Source organism: Pinus tabuliformis, chromosome 8 (assembly GCF_031772625.1).
Source record: "Pinus tabuliformis cultivar Carrire ecotype Pingquan chromosome 8, CPIR1, whole genome shotgun sequence".
Classification (NCBI taxonomy): domain Eukaryota; kingdom Viridiplantae; phylum Streptophyta; class Pinopsida; order Pinales; family Pinaceae; genus Pinus; species Pinus tabuliformis.
The window spans coordinates 1913252980-1913271947 of record NC_142294.1 but is presented as its reverse complement, the minus strand read 5'-3'; the positions used below and the strand labels follow the sequence as shown (position 1 = coordinate 1913271947).

At 39.3% G+C, this 18968-nt stretch overlaps 1 protein-coding gene across 1 annotated transcript in view; it reads left to right on the top strand.

The window, feature by feature from the left end:
* NUDT3 (nudix hydrolase homolog 3) overlaps positions 1 to 18968 on the top strand; it is a 587520-nt gene that overhangs the window by 193967 nt on the left and 374585 nt on the right. The window contains exon 9 of the mRNA XM_089374741.1: positions 13967 to 14138. Coding sequence (XP_089230867.1) covers positions 13967 to 14138 — 172 coding nt within the window. The remainder of the gene's footprint in view (positions 1 to 13966; positions 14139 to 18968) is intronic.

Genomic DNA, 18968 nt, shown 5'->3' with positions numbered 1-18968 from the left:
ACACACAGGAAGCAGTCTTGGGAGGTTGCAATTTTGGAGGGGCAAATGGTCACCAAATTTAGAAATTCCACTTGGGTTGGAAAGTAGACATCCAGACCTTTCCAACAAGCCCACTTTTGCCTCATTTGGACTCCGGGAAGTGCCTCAAAAGCAGGCCCAAAGGCGCGCTACGCGTTGAGAATCAGGGCGCTACGCATCAGGCTATTTTTCCAGAAATGCACCTACAGCTCAGCAAAACGCAGTTTTGACTAGGTTTGACTTTTTGGAGTGGGTTTTGATCCTCCTTGATGTAAAAGATGTAATTTTATGATACTTTGACACTTATTTATCTCTTCTAGAAGATTCATTCATGAAATAGGCAAAAATTAAATGAATGAATTGGTTTCCTAGCTTATAGAGGCAAGTTGTTTTGACTGCCTAGATTTTAGTGCTCAGTTTGGAATTGGTTGAAACAGCTCCTAGGATAGTGAGCTCGACCCCTAGAGGCAAGGAAAGATGTTAGATTGCCTATATTATGTACTTTCTTGGTCATTTTCATGGTTGGACTCTTGAGGGAGAAAGCTTCTATTGTATTACTCATTGTATCTCTGCAATTTTTGGCAAAGGAAGACCAGGGTTTTGCAGTCCTTTTTGGGATTCCTGTGGTTACATGTATTGATGGTGTGTTTCTCTTTGTACTTGTAAGTTTGTTATGTGAATCATCTTCTTACTTTTTCTTCTGCAAATTAGGCAAATGAAGTGTTAAGGTAGAATTCATGGTTGCTATGCTCTGCCTTTAAGTTTGCTTAATATCAATGTTTTCAGCTGTTTAAGGAGAATTCAAGGTGATTGCTTGCTCTCCTTAGCTCCTCACCAGTCATTCTCATCCATCCAAATCTTTCAAAGGCATCAATACAGTCTCCTACCTTGCCCCAAAGAACCCCCTGTGAAAACTGTGTCCAATCCCCGCACCCAAAATTGCCTTTCCCCAATTTTCCACCAAAACCCTAAAAATCCCAAATCAAACCTTTTTATCAGTTTACTAGCCTAAAATCAGTGTTCCTTATTGGTTATCTCTGCCTGTTGAAGATCTTTGCCGAGATAGACCGGAGAGAGCCCTCTCCTGCCCCGTAGGGCTAGCTACGAGGCTAAGTGGTTTGATGTTGCCTTGGAGTTTACCTTTTTCAGCCTGAGGTGAAATTTCAAGCGCTAACAAGTGGCAAATCCACAACAAAATCCATAGAAATTACCTCCCATTTAGACATAGGGATGTCATGTGGTTGTAGGAGTCCTACTGGATGGCGATGATCATCCTTGACTTGTTGACATTCAAGACATTTGGCGACAAACTGGACTATGTCGTGCTTCATGCCTGCCCAAAAGAAGATTTTCTTCGTGTCTGCGTACATCTTCTTCACTCCAGGATGTGCACAATAGAGTGCTCTATGTGACTCTTTGAGGATGGTCCTTCTTATATCCCCTTCCTTAGGTATGTACATTCTCCCTTGAAATCTCAATAGTCCATTTGGTTCAAGGACATATCCCTCAAACTTTGGTTCTATCTGCTTCCCACTTTGGAAAGCTGATATAACCTTTAGATACCAACTATTTTCAAAGAGTTTCTCCAACACGTTCCCTCAAATTTACCCTCAAGGCTACTAGGGAGAAGGTTCGTGGCCTCCTCCTTAGTGCATCGGCCACCACATTCCCCTTTCCCTTAATGTATGAGATCTCAAAATCATACTCTCATGAATTCACTCCACGACCTTTGTTTGGCCCATCTGTTTCTGGATGATATGCAGTGCTCAGGTTTAACTGAGTCCCTAGTGCTGACTGCAAACTTGTCCAAAACCTAGATGTAAATCGAGAGTCTCTATCATAAATGATCTTTGTGGGTAACCCATGTAGTCGAATAACTTCACTTATAAAAACTCGTGCCACATCAGTAACATCGTAAGTGTCTCTTACTGGGATGAAATGGGCACTTTTGGTCAATTTATCAACTATAACCAATATAGCATTGTGCCTCTGTGACGTGAGTGGCAAACCCACAACAAAATCCATAGAAATTACCTCCCATTTAGACATAGGGATGTCATGTGGTTGTAGGAGTCCTGCTGGATGGCGATGATCAACCTTCACTCGTTGACATTCAAGACATTTGGCGACAAACTGGACTATGTCGTGCTTCATGCCTGCCCAAAAGAAGAGTTTCTTTGTGTCTGCGTACATCTTCTTCACTCTAGGATGTGCACAATAGAGTGCTCTATGTGACTCTTCGAGGATGGTCCTTCTTATACCCCCTTCCTTAGGTATGTACATTCTCCCTTGAAATCTCAATAGTCCATTTGGTTCAAGGACATATCCCTCAAACTTTGGTTCTATCTGCGTCCCACTTTGGAAAGCTGATATAACCTTTAGATACCAACTATTTTCAAAGAGTTTCTCCAACACATGTTCCCTCAAATTTACCCTCAAGGCTACTAGGGAGAAGGTTCGTGGCTTCCTGCTTAGTGCATCGGCCACCACATTCTCCTTTCCTTTAATGTATGAGATCTCAAAATCATACTCACTCATGAATTCACTCCACCGCCTTTGTTTGGCATTCAAATCCCTTTGAGTGAAGAGGTGGTTCAGGGTTTGATGATCTGTTTTTAACTCAAATCTTCTCCCAACGAGGTAGTGTCTCCATAGTTTCAAAGCTAACATCACTGTTGCTAACTCTAAGTCATGGGTAGCATACAACTCTTCATGTTTCTTCAATTTTCTAGATGCATAAGCTATTACTCTGCCTTTTTGCATCAATACTGCTCCCAATTCTTGCTTCGAAGCATCGGTGTAGACAACAAAGTCTTTTTCCATGTCCGGTACTTGAAGGATCGGTGCACTAGTTAGTAACCTCTTTAGTTCAGCGAATGTAGTGTCACATTCATATGTCCATTCATACCTGACCCCTTTCGCTGTAATGTGGTGATGGGTTTTGCAATCCTTGAAAACCCTTCCACAAACCTACGATAATAACCTGCTAGCCCCATAAAACTACGCACCTCATGAGCATTTTTCAGTACTGGCCAATCCATTATGGCCTTTACCTTTTCCGAGTCAACTGAAATCCCTTCTCCTGAAATGATGTGCCCAAGATAATGAACTTTCTTCTGAAAGAAGGAACATTTTGACAATTTTCCATACAATTGATTTTCCCTTAAGCAAGTCAATACAACCCTTAGGTGCTTTTCATGCTCTTTTTCATTCTTGGAATACACAAGAATGTCGTCCAGAAAGACTTGCACAAATTGGTCCAAATACTTCCTGAACACACCATTCATGAGGCTCATGAATACTGCTAGTGCATTGGTCAAACCAAATGGAACAACTACGAACTCGTAGTGCCCAAACTGAGTTCGAAATGCAGTTTTTGAGATGTCACCTTCCTTAATCCTCAATTGGTGGTATTCGGATCGTAGATCGATCTTTGAGAAAACTGTTGCTCCCTTCATTTGATCAAATAAGTCATCTATTCTAGGTATCGAGTACCTATTCTTTATTGTGGCTCTATTCAAGTCCCTATAATTTATGCATAGCCTTAAGGAACCATCCTTCTTCTTGACAAAAATCACTGGTGCACCCCAAGGTGAAATACTAGGTCTAATAAATCCCAAGTCTAAAAGCTCTTTTAACTGCATCTGCAACTCACAAAGTTCTGGAGTTGTCATCCTATAGGGTGTCTTAAATATGGTTTCTGCACTAGGTTTTAGGTCGATTGTGAAATCAATCTCCCTTACAGGAGGTAATCCAGGCAATTCCTTAGGAAAAACATCCTTGAATTCTGACAAAATTGGGTGTTGATCTAGGGAGGGTCCTTTCTAGTCACTTACAACCTCGACCACATATAGTTTGCAACCTTGTCAGAGACAATGTTTTACCTTCATCATGGATATGAATCGTAGCGACACTCCTCTCTTGATTCCACAAATCTCAATTGACCTACCTTCATCATCTAAACAAATCACCTTCTTCTTGAAACAGTCTACCAAAGCTCGATGAGCTTCTAGCTAGTCCATTCCAATAATTACATCGTACGTCCCCAATGCTGTGACGTATGCCTTCAACTTAGTTATACACACCCCGAGGTTTACCTAACATTGGTCAACACTAGGTCCTACTACTTGTTTTATCCCAGAAGCCATCTCAACTTGCTTAAAGTCATTGTGCTCATAGGCTGCCAACCCACATTTTTCTAATGCAACTGGTGAAATGAAACTATCTGTAGCACCTGAATCAAACAAAATTTTAACTTTTACTTTGTTTATCATACCTGAGGTTTCTACCACGGCAGATTGGTGTTCAACTTGTTGGTTATCAATTGCTGCATAGATTCGATGGTGGCTACTTGCTCCCCCCATTGGTGCTTTTCCTTCTCTACGGTTGTTACCAGTTTGTAACTCAGGACAGTCATGCTGGTAATGAGGTCCCCCGCATCCCCAACAAGTGATGCGTGGTAGACTTTGAACATAATGTTGTGGAGTTCTTTGGAAAGAGTTCCTTCCCTTGGGACCCCTGCCCCTACTTGCTGCTCCTCGTGTATGACCTTGATTTGCACGAATCCTTGAAGCTGCATTAGTAACCTTTGAAATCCCCACTGTCAGTGCTCTAGGTACAACCCTGTTTCCATATGGCGGTGGCCTCAAACTCCCCTCGTAGGGAAGGTACGAGGGGCCTTCCCCATAAACCTTGGTTGTTGTGAAAAAATGGTTTTGTTTCCACCCTTTAAGTCTAAGTGCTCTTCAACATAACGAGCATGTTCCATAGCTTTTGCAACTGAGGATGGTTTCCACATCCACACCATTGTCCTAATCTTAGGGTTCAATCCATAAATGAAACGATCTGCTTGGTGCTGATCAGTATCCATGTAAGAGACATACTTGACCAATTCTATCAATATCCATGTAGGAGACATACTTGACCAATTCCATGAATCTAATCTCATATTCTTCTACCATACAATTTCCTTGTACCAAAGCATGGAAGGCTTCTACCTGTTGTTTTTCATAATGTGCTAGTAGGTACTTTTTGCTTTATCTCTCCTCAAATAACTCCCAAGTAACTGTGTCCGGAGTGAGGTGTAGTTGACGCTCTAAGTTACCCCACCAATTCAGAGCACTATCTCTGAGTTCGAATACCGCTATTTTAGCTTTTGAATTGGAAGTATAATTTCTTAGTGCGAAGCACCTTCTCATTCCTTCTAACTAGGCTTTTGAACGTTCGCTTGCACGACCTCCAACAAACTCTGGGAGCTTAATCTTTTGGAGCTCCCTAGTAATGTCTTCGATTGGAAGTCCTCTATCAGAGTCTCTTGATCCCTCGAGTTTTCCCAACCCCGATGGAGAGTGCTCGACTTCCACTTCAATTGTTTGGCACCCTCTTAAAGTCTCATTAATTGCTTCTAGGGAACACAAGATGAGAGCCAACTCCGGTGAAGGTAATGGGTTATTTGTAGGAGGTCCTTGTGATGACCCTCCTTGACCTTGATTTCTTCGCGTCCTCACCATTTTGAATTGTTCAAATATCTGTATGATATGCAAGACTTATTAGCACAACTTAGGGCCTTGTCAATTCTTACTCGGCTCACACATGTTTTGCATAATGATAGGTGTAAGTTTTCCTTTTGTTATGCTTGTAAATGAGTATTTCTAATATTGAGAAGATAACTATGGATCTACCAAATCCTCTCCCATTGCTATCTAAGAAAGTGCTACGACGCATTGCTAGTCACCCTCAAATATCTTTAGATATCCTTAAACAATAATCCTAAATCCATCTTATATATTTTGAGCATTCACATAAACATTAACTTACCATTTTAATCACATTATTATAACTAGGTGTCCTCTTGAAATTCTATCAATAATGCTAGATTGTCATTTTTATTTTTATGTATATGTCTATTATCCTTGTGTTTTCAAATTAGGTGTCTAATGGCCTCAATCAACTCAACGCTGACATTATTGTTAGGTATTTACTATCCCAATGATATATATAGAATGACTAGTGCTACATGTTTTAATATTTCGTTATTATATATTGTCTTAAAGGAGGTTCTAATGTGCTAATCAATTGGTATTCACCTTTAACACTTTGATCTGAATATGTTGGATTTCCATTTTGTAAACATGTGCATATTAATACTATGACAATATCTAATATAACTCTATTGTGTCTCTAAAAATTTTCAAGAAGTTGCATCAAGAAAATGTTAAGAATTATGCATGGCATCAAGCATAATGTGAGCAGCTTGCAAAAATTTCACTTAAGTTCATTTATATTATTGAATATTATTAATAAATAAACAACTTGTTTTAATGCAACTTAAAAGGTCAACATTCTCACTAAATCTTGTCATTATATGAATTAATATGGTTGTAAGAAAATATATTTTCTGCAAAATAATATTTCCTTGTATTAATGTTAATCTCAATTTTTAAGAAATAATCTTGATTTTATTAAAGGGACTTAACTCTATAGGAAATTACAACCTTCTTGTATACATAGATAGGTTATCCTTGTTTACTAAGTCAATAATTCTTCTATCTAAAGGTTCTGCCACAATTTGCATAAATTTTGGTGGGCACTAACCTCGGTAAACTCCTATGTAAATTTATGTAGTGAATTGCGTAATTTATGGTGGGCAATGACTCTTGGTAAACATAATTAGCTATCTAAGTGTAATTTTGGTGGGCACTAACCTCAGTGAACTTCTATATAAATTTATGTAGTGAATTGCATAATTTATGGTGGGTAGTAACTCTTGGTAAACATAATTAGCTATCTAAGTGTAATTTTGGTGGGCACTAACCTCAGTAAACTTCTATATAAATTTATGTAGTGAATTGCATAATTTATGGTGGGCAGTAACTCTTGGTAAACATATTTGGTTATCTAAGTGTAAAAAATGTCCTAAAGAAAAGTATCTCAACTATACCAGAATGTAAAACCCAGAATTAATAAATTTGACTAAGTTTAATAACTGTAAAGCTATGAGAACTGTGTATGAGTATGAAGAGACCTAAATTTATAATTTACATCAAACATTTCATATAAGACCTAAAAGATACACAGATTTCCAATTGTGTATGGTCCCTTTTCTGAGCCTGCTCTCTCCGTTTTATGCATTATCTACAACATATCTCAGAGTGTAATACTTTTATGCCATTGATGCATATAAGTTAATAAGAAGGGTTCCGAGAGGTAGGACTTGGAGAGTCTTTAGATGAAATTGAATTACATAAAAGGTAGCCTTATGACAACAATGATGAAATTGAAAGGTATTCTCAAGAAAACTTTGAATTTCAAGAAGAAACTTAAGAAGATTTGTTTCCAATTGGTGATGATGATGCTATTGCTATTGGTAAAGAATGTAGTCAAAAAGTTGATGTTGATTTGGGGTAGCATCGGATGTGCTCTAGCCATGAAATTTGGTGGAGAGGTTGGGGCACATGAGATCTCGAATACCCAGAAAGGGTTTGGGAAGATTCTAAACAGATAAGGAAATATTAAAACAATTAATATTTTTAATGGAGTCCCTAAGTCTAAACTTAGGAAAAATAAAATATTAATGTGTATTAATATGAATCTGTGTTAGAATGGTCCAAAAGACATGGATCAAGCCAGATCTAATCTTAGTTGTTGATTAGGGACTTAATCTCGGTCGTTGATATCTCAACAGGAAAAGTATAAGAGGAGGCTTGAGGGTCACATGGAGAGCACACCAGAGTGTTCAGTCATTCTATTCTCTAGAGTGGGGTTTGCTAAGAGAAATAGAATCAGTGATCGGGAGAGAAACTGAGGGGCATTGAGAACAAAAAAATAGAGAAGGCAGAGATTGTGTCGGGAGAGCAACACAATAGCCAAGGAGAGTGACGTAGTGCCAGCAAGGGCTCACGCAGGGCCACGCAGAGGCAGCCAAGTGATGCGCAGAGCACCAAAGAGGCCAGCGTGTCTGACGCAGAGGCCCAGAAAGCTGACGTAGGGCCTCCTGGGGCTGACGCAGGCCAAGAAAAGCTGATGCAGGGCCAACGTGAGACAAAGAGGGGCTGATGTAGTCCAGATTGGGCAGACGCTGGGGTTGCAGAGTAATTTTGTGCTGAGGAGCTGCAGGAAGGGTTTTTCCGAGGTTTCAGCCAAGAAATTTCTCTCAAACTGTGAGGTATAGCTGCTAAGGAAATTCTTTGTTGGGTAGGCCAGTTTCAACACCTAGATTGTACTCTGATATTGCTTAATAAGAAAACCCCTAGATAGCTACACCAGTTTTCCCGCATTGGGTTTTCCTGGGGATATCGGTCCAAAAATAATGGTGTCATGTGGTGTGTTTGTTTTTTTTGTTTCTTTTAGTTGCTGATCTGTAATATGTTGAGCATGCACTGGTGTTTATTTTCAGTATTTACCATGTAAATAACTTGTTAAAGAAAAATAACAAGTAGGTAGGAATAAATCAAAAAAAGTGCATGAAGGGTTTCTAAACTAAGTAAACTTAGAAACTTCAACAGTTGAAAATGACAATTCCACTCATTTAAAGATTGCAAAATTTGGAGGAGTTTTTTTTTAAAGGTAATAAATGTCGATTTGTTCTCAACAGACAGTAAAATGGTTGGCTTTTGAACCTTCTCAGTGAAAAAAAACAATTTTCCCTTTTTACAAACTTTAGAAATTTTAAAATGCTCTGTATGTATTTTTTTTTTTACCCCGTGTCCACATTCTTGGTTTCTATGGTGTTTTTTTTCTTTTTATTTCCAAAATCCACCTTCCTGTAAGACTAACTTGTATTATGTTTTTTTACCCCGTGTCCACATTCCTGGTTTCTAATTTTTTTTTTCTTATTTTGCCATTCACGCAGGTAAAACTAGGCAAAGAAGGTCCATCCGACAATCTATTAAAGAGCAAGAAAACAAGACGTTGCCTGAGACAAATGATCTGGTGACTGCCGCCCCGAAAGACAGAAGCACATTTTAATCATAAGTAAGAGTGTAAACACTTTGGACTTGCCTGCAAAAGATAAGCCTATAAAGCCCAATAGAAGATTATCCGTTTCGTCAAAAAATGCAGTTCCTGTTTCAAAAACTGTAAGTAAAGATATACGCTTTGCAGTGTCGGAGAATCCATGTTGTTGGGGCTGTAGAGGCTTGAGAAGGAGCTTTGAGGATTTCTGTTGCAGCTAAGCTATTTGAGTTCTTCGAGGGCTTATAAGTTCCAAGTTAACTTGTTCAATCTCATCAACTCTGAAAACTGTCAGAATTTGTGTACATAATTTAAACCGATTTATTTTCATCACAGGTTATTCTGAGTATGCATCCTATTGACAGTGGAAAGGGATGTGTGTTTCTCCAAGGCCTAGACAAACTAGGTTGAAAAAAAAAAACCAAATTGTTTAAAAACTATCCCGCATATAAAATTTTAGCTTCATGATGATTGTATTAAGATTATAATTCAAATATATTTGGAATCATTTTTTTTTTTTTTGGAGTTGTTCTTAGTTGCCTCGGGATTTATATTTTGATCTAGGGCTTTGTTGGGTTAGTGGGATTTAGGCCTTAGATTTTGAAACTTGGCTCTCATACCATATGTGAGAATCCATCCTAGAGTCCTCTAACTAAAAACTAAATTTATTTAATTTAAACACAATAAGAAGGGTAATAACTTATTTATAACTCAACATTTATTGGATGACAATATACAATTAAAATTTATTTACAACATATTAAACAAGTAAGAATTTCATCGCAACCATTTATATAAGTAATCTATAAATGGAAGAATACCTGCTCCAGTAACTTGGTTGAGATGCTCCTGACTCTATTGGTATGCTCCTCTTGACTACCGGACTGAATTTACCTCCTAGCCAACTAGGAATGATTTCCTAGCCTAGGGAACCTCCACAGGGTCCCTAGCCATCCGAGCCCAAGTCTAACCAAATGTAGTGTGTCCAAGTTAAACAAACACTCTCCAGATCCAAGTTTGTATTCCCTCATTTATCTCTCCATTTTCTCCCTTCTCTTTCTCCACATTCCCCCCTAAAACAAAATCCTCCAAACCAAAGCCAAGACCAAGGATTCTCCCCCTCTCCTCTCATCATCCTTTCCCTTTTATGTCTCTTCCTCCCATCCACCTCAACCACCTATCATTAATGTCATGAATACCCCGTCATCCTTTCATTTAATATCCTTGACTTTTCTTACCATATCTTGTTCAAAGTAATTTGAGAAGACATTTTGGGAATAAAATATGGAAATTTAATTTAGAATTCAATTGGAGAAGGCCATATTTTCTCCCAAGTAGATTTGAGAAGACACTTTGGGATATAGATATTTAATTTGGAAATTAATTGGAGAAGACCACATCTTCTCAAAACTAGATTTGAAAAGACACTTTGGGATATGGATATCTAATTTGGAATAAATGGGAGGAGACCATATCCTATCCAAATTAAATTTGAGAAGACAAGTTGGGAATTGAATAATAACAATAATAAAATTTATATTAATAAAATAAAATTACAGTTTCACAAATGTAGGTATATACCAATATTTCTTGATAATTATAAGTCAATATTTTCAAGTAAATTAAACACTAATAAAAATTTGCATGATAAGACTAAGTAGGGCATTAAAGTGGTTATGTTTTAATTTTAGCTTTTGATCTCAAGCGAGGCAAGATCTAGTCTTGGCCATTAATCACTTTGAGATTAGGGTTAGGGTTAGGTATTTAGCTCAATGTAAAGTTATGAAATCAAGGGTAAGGAGAAGGGAAACACACACTACAACAACACAAGATTGAGAGAGGCATCTCATTGAGCAAGTGTTTTGAGTTCGAGGGAGTGTAGGAGATTGGAGATCTAGATCTGTCAAGGAGATTTAGCATCGATTTAGGGCAGATATGTTGGATTAGATCTAGGTTTATTTGTATTCTATATTTTCTTAGTTGAGCCATTATCCCAAGACGAGATAAGATAAGATAATTTTATTAATGTCCAATGAATGACCACAAAAGTAGGTCAATGGGACTAGAGTATACATGCAGTAATAGTACAATGTGGGAGTCCAAATGGTATTCCTAGAAAAGCTAAATCTAATACAAAATATATATATGCAAATTGAGGTAATGAAAAATAGTAAATACAAACAATAGGACATCCTCATGAAGATGAACATGTATAAAACTATATTAGTGGCTTGGTGAAGTGCCCATGGAGAGAGAAATCTGAACATGAGGTCCATGATGTCAAGAATGCCCAAGTCTGATAACCAACAATGAGGAGGGTGACCAGGATGCTGGCTCAATGTTCGAGTCCTTTGGAGCTATTTGGGAATTTGGTTGCACGATCCTGAGGGAAGGAAGGAGTGAAGGATACTCCTAACATTAGAGACCGAATGAAAAAAACTCTAGATAAGTCTTTGACTGCTTGATTACGGCTAGGAAGGAATCTATCGTGGGGGGAGGGGGGTGCTGTTGCTTTGAATCTGTCTAAAACTAATCCCTCTTGTTTTCTGGACATGCATAGACTGATGTGCTATTCAACAACTCTGAATTGATCTTGAGGATATTGGTCGGTCTTCTCTAGTTGGGGGGCTAGGGGAGACCCGACGTCTCACTACTGTACTATCTGAAGTATTTTGGAACTCAATTCACTGCTTATTGCTTTGATCAATCGAATCAGCTTGAAAGTATGATGTGATTGTTCGGGTCACCCCTACGAGATGCAGTGTATGTAGAGTTAGAGATTTGCAAAGACCTGCCTTAGTGAAGGAAGAAAAACAAGCAAAATATGACCTTGAGGTAGAAGGGGTGGACACCAAACTCTGGTTGAATAATGGGATGTGGGACTGTATGCTTGCATTGGATGATGCGCCTGGGAAGTAAGGTCTGGGCTTGCTCTATCTGGACCCAATCTGTCTGTACCATGCTCGACCCCCAAATGTCAGATCTGTAAAGGACTGTTGGTCTAATAATCGCCTCCATGAGGTAGAGTTTGGATGAGATGTCCTGAAATTGTCTTTGGAAACACTGTCTCTCTATGAGGGCTAGGGAACCATACCCTTTGCTGAGCTGAGGCTGGAGGGCTTGTTGCATACCAAAATGAGGTCTCTTGAAATGCACTCCCAGGTAGAGGAACGATGTGGTGATCTAAAGCTTTTCCCTCTGATAGTAGAAATGTCCGTTTGTGAGAGGTTTCTTCGAAGCATTGGAGATCATAACCTTAGTTTTACCAAGGTTGACTTTCAACTGTTGAAGGTCACAAAAGCTGGCCAGGGCATTGATTTTTCTCTGTAGACCCTCTGGAGTAGAGGCCAACAAGATCAAGTGATCAAAAGAGAGGAGCAGGGAGATCAATACCTCATTCAGAAGGAAATCGTGTTCCTCCTATATGTGTTCATGGAGGAAAGATTCCAACTCGTCAATATAAATTTCGAAGAGGGTTGGTGAGAGGGGGCACCCTTGTTTTACCTCGATGGTACTCTGAATAAAGTCAGAAAGGCCATGCGCCAGCCTGAGGTGACCCAAGGCTGACTTGTATAATCTCATGATGGCTACTAAGAGGGTTGCAAATATGCCAATTTCATGAAGCCTCTGGAACAATCCCCCCTAGGAACAATGTCACATGCTTTCCAGAAGTCTACAAAGCAGCGATAGACTTTCGTAGAGCGATGACAAGCCTCCTCAATAATTTCTCAAAGTGTGAAAATGAGATCAATTTTTTGGTATCCCGTGCGGAAGCCCGCTTGTCCTCTCACTTTGAGATGCTGTCTCTGTTGCTCGTCGGAAAGCCACTGATGTAAGACTGTGGCCTACAACTTAGAGAAAGTATGGCTTACCATAATAGTCTTGTAGTTGTTGGGATTGCAACTACTCCTTGATTTGTGGTTTGGATGGATAATGCGTCGTGTCCATTTGTGGGGAAAATTGGAACAGACCACATGGTTAAATAGATCAACAATGTAAGACTCTAGAGACTGGATACCATGATTTAAGAATTCGGCCCAAAAGCATTCCTCGTCCACTGCCCTGTTGGTGCTCATAGCTCTATCTGCTCTCCAAATATCCCACTCCGAGAAAAGGTGACAAGAGGAGGGAGGGGAGGGGATGTGTGTTGGGGTTTGTCCGGGAATGTCATAAAGGGAGGTGGTGTGGGAAAACATGGCCTAAGGGTCAAGGTCAGATGGGGTATCATGGCATCTAGGAAAAAGGGCACACCAAAACGCTTTTTGGGAGTGGTAGAGGGCGACACAAAGTTCGCGTCTTCTTTTGGAAAGAAATGCACACTTTTTATGACGAAGAAGTTGGTGATAGGCTTTGCGGAGATGATGGGTGGATGAGGAATCTTGTGTGATGGTCAAGTGGGACTACCTGAACTTGGGAAGCAAGGGAGCCCGTTTATAATCAATTGACTGGGATTTCCCTTGCTGCAAAAGATGCCTCCGATATTTCGCGAAATATAGGCGATATTATCAACGCTGATCCCAAGTACTTTCATTTCAACAACATTATACTGATGACAAAATGCAATGCAAAATTTTTCATTGACAAACAGTTGATCATTTAGTAATCATTTTAAGTTTTAAAGTCTGTGTCAAGTTTGATACAATTATAGTTCATCTATTTTCTCTCCTTTATCTTTCAGATATTTATTATTAAGTATACATGTATTGAGGAAAAGTCTGTCTATTATCAATATAAACTTATATTCTGGATATTGCACATTGTTTGTTACATAGAAATAAGTACAACTGCATAATCTTTTTCACTGCTTTATGCTGCATTATATATGGAGGTACATCAGTGCATCCATGTGAAAATGCTAATAACATGGATTGTTCAGGGATTTAATTTGCAATTTAGGAGAGGGTTATTCCTTATATCATGTGATTTAATTTGCTAATGACAATCTCATGCTATGGTTAAACCTTAACTGCAGCATGTCTTGATGTGATATATGCAGGTCATGTCTTGATGATAATGAGGCATTTTTGAGCACCGCAGATTCAGCAATCAAATTGGCTAAAGAAGCTATGAAGCCAGTCTCCGGGTGGGAGGGTTTGAAATTTAGAACAGCCTTTCCTCAATCCAAGCCACAGGGTGCAAACTTCTATCCTCCAGATATGGACAGACAGGTAGCAATCTTTGGAAATTTCTCATAGATATCTGTTGGAAATTTTTTACTTCTGCAATTATCTACATTTCATCAATAGTTGTTTCGGATAATTGATTTTTGTAAGAAACAAAGTTACAGCGTGGAATAGATAGTACACTGTGCAATAATCCTTGTGTGCAAGTAAATTTCTTCAAGCACTCAGGATACAAATTATATAATATATGTGTTGTGTAAGCAACTTTTGAAATTAGCTCTTTCTCTAACTAGGACAAACAGATGGAGCTCTTAACCATAAATAATGATCTATGTTTTCACTCTAGGAAGATGGCTAGGATGATCTGGCTCCTTTTGGCCATCACTTAGAACTTTCCTTGTGAAATCTGTATGGAGGACAAACACAATTGTTTAAAAGAGAATATTTCTCATAGCATTTTTTAGGCATGGAACATATGCTTTTGATTCCATATCTCTTGGCTTGATTTGAATTTTGAGGAAGTAATAGATATAGTTTCTAGGATTGCCGAGTTTATCTCTAATTGGATCCTAAATGAACTTTTTAGGATAATCCAGAGTCAAATTTGATTGAGTTTGACTTCGTCAATGTGAAATTGACTCGCCATTAATCATGAGTCAAAATTTGACTCGTGAATCATTGTGAGTCAAACTCGGTTTCACAAGTTAGATCAGCTCAATTCAATCTCTGCTGACACATAATAGAATGTGTGTATCATTTTTTTTTGTGCTTGTCGATTTTTTTTCAAGTTTTTCTTGATCTGATTCAAGCTCTTGGGTCCTTTTCCTCGCTTAGATTTTGCTGATTCTGAGCTGGTGACTTTGGTTCTAGATCTCGTGACATGCTATTGAACTTTCTCTGCTCAAGTTTGAAGTACATTTATTTGCAACTCTTTGACTGCTTAAAGCTAGTTGTATTTCATTGTTGTGGATTCTTTTGCTTCCCTGAGAGTTAGAAATCGACGTACCCCAAGTCTTGTCTATGCTCTTAACTAGAAAATGTAAACACACTAGCACTGCCTGACTTTAAACAACTTTTACACAGCGGAATATATATCAGCAATTAGATCAAATGAACAAGACACAAGTTTATGGTCCAAAACTTATTTCTTGTTAGTCCTTCAATAAGAAAACCTAAGCCTGTCATACTGGGGATACTGGTCTTTACAATCCCTGTACAATGCCAATATCAGGGCTACCTTTTGACCAATACACTTAGGGCTGAGGCTAAGTCCCTTTGGCTTTCATCTGCCCAAAATACAAAACCTATAACACTTAAATAACTGTACTTACGCGGGCTTGTCCCTTTAGCCCACGATCCTCTTGAGCTTTCTGCAACTCTTTTTGGCTTTCCTAGCCTGTTGTCTACTCCTGCTTAGTTTTCTTGGCAGCCATTTCAACCTTCAGCCAAGCCTATCTTCCTTGCCATAGTTTCAGTCTCCCACAACAAACCAGCTGCCAACCTTCTGTAGTCTTCTTAGGCCCTCAACCTACTTTAGCACTCTACAACCAACTATTTAGGGCTATTCACAACCCTTCTTTCCATGAATAGAGGTGTGGCTAGCCCCCTATAGGTCTCGGCCTATGCTCCTTCAAGGTCTGTGGTCTGGCCTCTCACTTGGCTTGCAGCCTTGTTTCTGAGCTGCGACTTGTTGATTTCTGGTAGCATCGGATGTGCTCTAAGTCTCAAATTTTGCAGGGAGGCTTGGGCACATGTATTCCAAAGAACTCAGAAAGTGTTATGGGAAATTCCACTAGGAGACAATTTTATTAAAATAATTAATTATTTTTAATGGGTCCCTAAGTCTAAACTTAGGAAATTAAAATAATTAATTATTTTTAATGGGTCCCTAAGTTTAAACTTAGGAAATTAAAATAATTAATGGGTATTAATCTAACTGTGGGTGTATCTTCTAGAAGAAGATGAAGGTCAATCAAAAATGATCTTAGCCATTGGCTAGCTTCTAATCTGGGTTGTTGAACGTCAACGAGAAGATTATTTAAGGAGGCTTGAAGGTCATTTGGAAAACACATGGAGAGAGATCAAGAAGATCGAATTTCTCAGAGAGGGTAGCGCAGCAGTTGCTAGAGGAGTGATCGAAGTGATCTTTTGCAGTGAGGGGCAGAGATAGTATTCGAAAGAGGGAATTTTTCCTGGGTCGGAGAGTACAAGGAAGAGAGGGCAGAACAACGTCTAAAGAGAGGCAGACGCTAGCCAACGCAGTGGTAGCGCATGCCTTAGAGGGAGATCGAATTCCTGTTGAGGAAATTGAGTTTCAAAAACCGGAGTCGGGGTGTGAGACCGGGAGGTAGAAATTCGAAATTTCCAACCAGTAGAGGGTCCAATGGAGGAGCATCGTGATTCCCAGCAAGGGTGATGCAGAGACTACGTCAGGCTTACACAGTTCTGCGCAGAGGCCACGCAGTGGGGACGCAAAGGCTCCAGTGCAGGGTGATCAATCTCAGATTCTTCCAGTGATAGGGTGAGAGCATCTTACTATTAGTTTTGTCCAATTTCTCTCTATATCAGATTGCTAGTTGAGCATCCAAGTAATTGTACTGAGAATTACTACTGCATAATAATAAAACCCTCAGATCCGTTGCACCCGTTTTCTCGCATTGGGTTTTTGCAGGGACATTTGTCCAAAAATAACGGTGTTGTGTGTGATGCTGTGTGATGTTTTTCTCTTATGCTCAATTTTCTCGTTTTAGCATATTATTTTAAATAGTGAATGCTGCAGTTGTATTTACTTCGATATTTACCATAGAACATAGTAAATAACTTGTATGGATTAAACAAGTAGGAGAATTAACATCAGTTTGCTGCAGTAGGGATTCCGGTTTAGGAATTCTCACATGGTATCAGAGCTGCAGCTGAATCAAGAAGAGAAGAGCCAAAGAACCCAGTGCTGAGCAAAGAAGGAGGTCGAATCGCTGCAGGAGGCAGTGGTTAGAATCCCCGAGGGATTGCACAGTCCAAGACAGGAGGGCTGAATTTTCGAGGAAAGTCTCTCTCTAAGTGAGTCGACAGAGAGGAAGGGCTGCTGGTGGGATGCAGTTTTTCTGCAGGCAGTTGCTGGGTGAAGAAGGGGTATTGATTTGAGAACGACATATTGGTGTATGGATTCCAAAGCTGCCTATTTTCAAAATTCGTGTTACTATTTCCTTGATTAGGTGTGGAAGATGTCTTTGGGGACTCGGGTTTCTCATGTGCGTCTGATGATTTTGACGAATCTGGAGAATTGAGATGTTGAGTAGCCTCATTATTCTGGAGTATTTGATCGGGTGTAATCTTCAGGCTGGTACAAATACAACCCAACATCACCATAGCTTGATCCACCTTAACTGAAAGGTCTACCTGATCCTTTTTAAATTCATTCTTGTTCTCCTCAAGCTGACTCTTTATTCCCTTTGTTGTGTTCTAGAGCTCCTCGATTTTATCGCCTTGTCCAGTCACCTTAGTCTCAAGGTCTACTAGTCTCTTATTGAAATCGGCCATCGACATTGATGAAGCCATTGAGCGGGTCTGAGGTGGAGTATATCTATCCAGCTTAACTCTTTTTCTTAACTTGATCCTAATTTTTTTTCTATTGATTTTTTCTAATATATATATATATATATATATATATATATATATATATAAATTTAAATTATAAGGTTTTTATTTTTATACTATATAGTTATAATTCTTAAAGATAGAATTAAAAGGCACGAAGGTCATTAAAAGGCGTAATGAGGGTCACGAATTCGTAGGCCGACTGGAAAAAAGCAGTGGAGGGTGGACGCTGTCGACTGGTGAAAATAGCAGAATCGTGCATGGATAGAAGCTGTGGGCAGAGGCTGTCGGGAGGTGTTAGGGTTGTTGGGAGGTGACCAGCGAAATGACGAACAGACAGGGGACATGAAACGAATGTTGACAGGGAGTTAGGGGTACACAACATGGACGTCGGAACAACGGTGTTGATTTTTAATGTACCTTGGACAAGTGGTTTCCTATGGGTTAGTCTCTACCTAGGGAAAAGTGTCCAAAATAATTCTTTTCCGAAGTGTGACTTTATAAAGTGAAAGTGACATTATAAGTGGTAAAGTCAATGTTAAATTATAAAGTGAAAACTGACTTTAGACATAAAGTACAATGTGGGTACTTTATTTAATGGGTGAGTTAAGAAACAAAAAGTGAGAATTAAATGCACATTTATTCTCATCCCTTGATCTAAATGAATTTGAGCCATTAGATCTTAGTGTGGAAATTTCTAAGTCTGACACATTAGAAATCCCTACTGCATTATCTAGTTTAATTTCTCCTACATGTTTATTCCATTAACAAGTTATTTATAAATATAAATACCCAAGATAAACACAAATGCAACCTTCACACCTATACAAATCAACAACTGAAATAACTGAGACAAACACACAAGGGACACCGTTATTTTTGGACAATCGTCCCTGGAAAAACCCAATGCGAGAAAACCGGTACAACAGATATGATAGTTTTATTGCTATGCAGTTTTCTGAATACAACTAGGGTGTCAGAAATGGCTCACCCAACAGAGAATGCCCTCAGCAGTATTACCTCTCCTTGGAGACAGATATTCCGTCTGATCAGTCACTGGATGAACAATCCCACAACAACAATGGGGACAACGAAAGTTGCTCCGAGCTTCTATACTGCTCTGTGTCACTTTGCAGGGACTGCGTCACCCTTCCCAACTCACCAGCACTCAGTCTGTCCCACGAAAATCACCCAACACTGCCTCTTGGTCCTGCGTCAGCTCTGCTAGCCTCTGCGCAGCTACGGATGCCGCTGCGTCAGCCTCTTGGCTATTTGCATCAA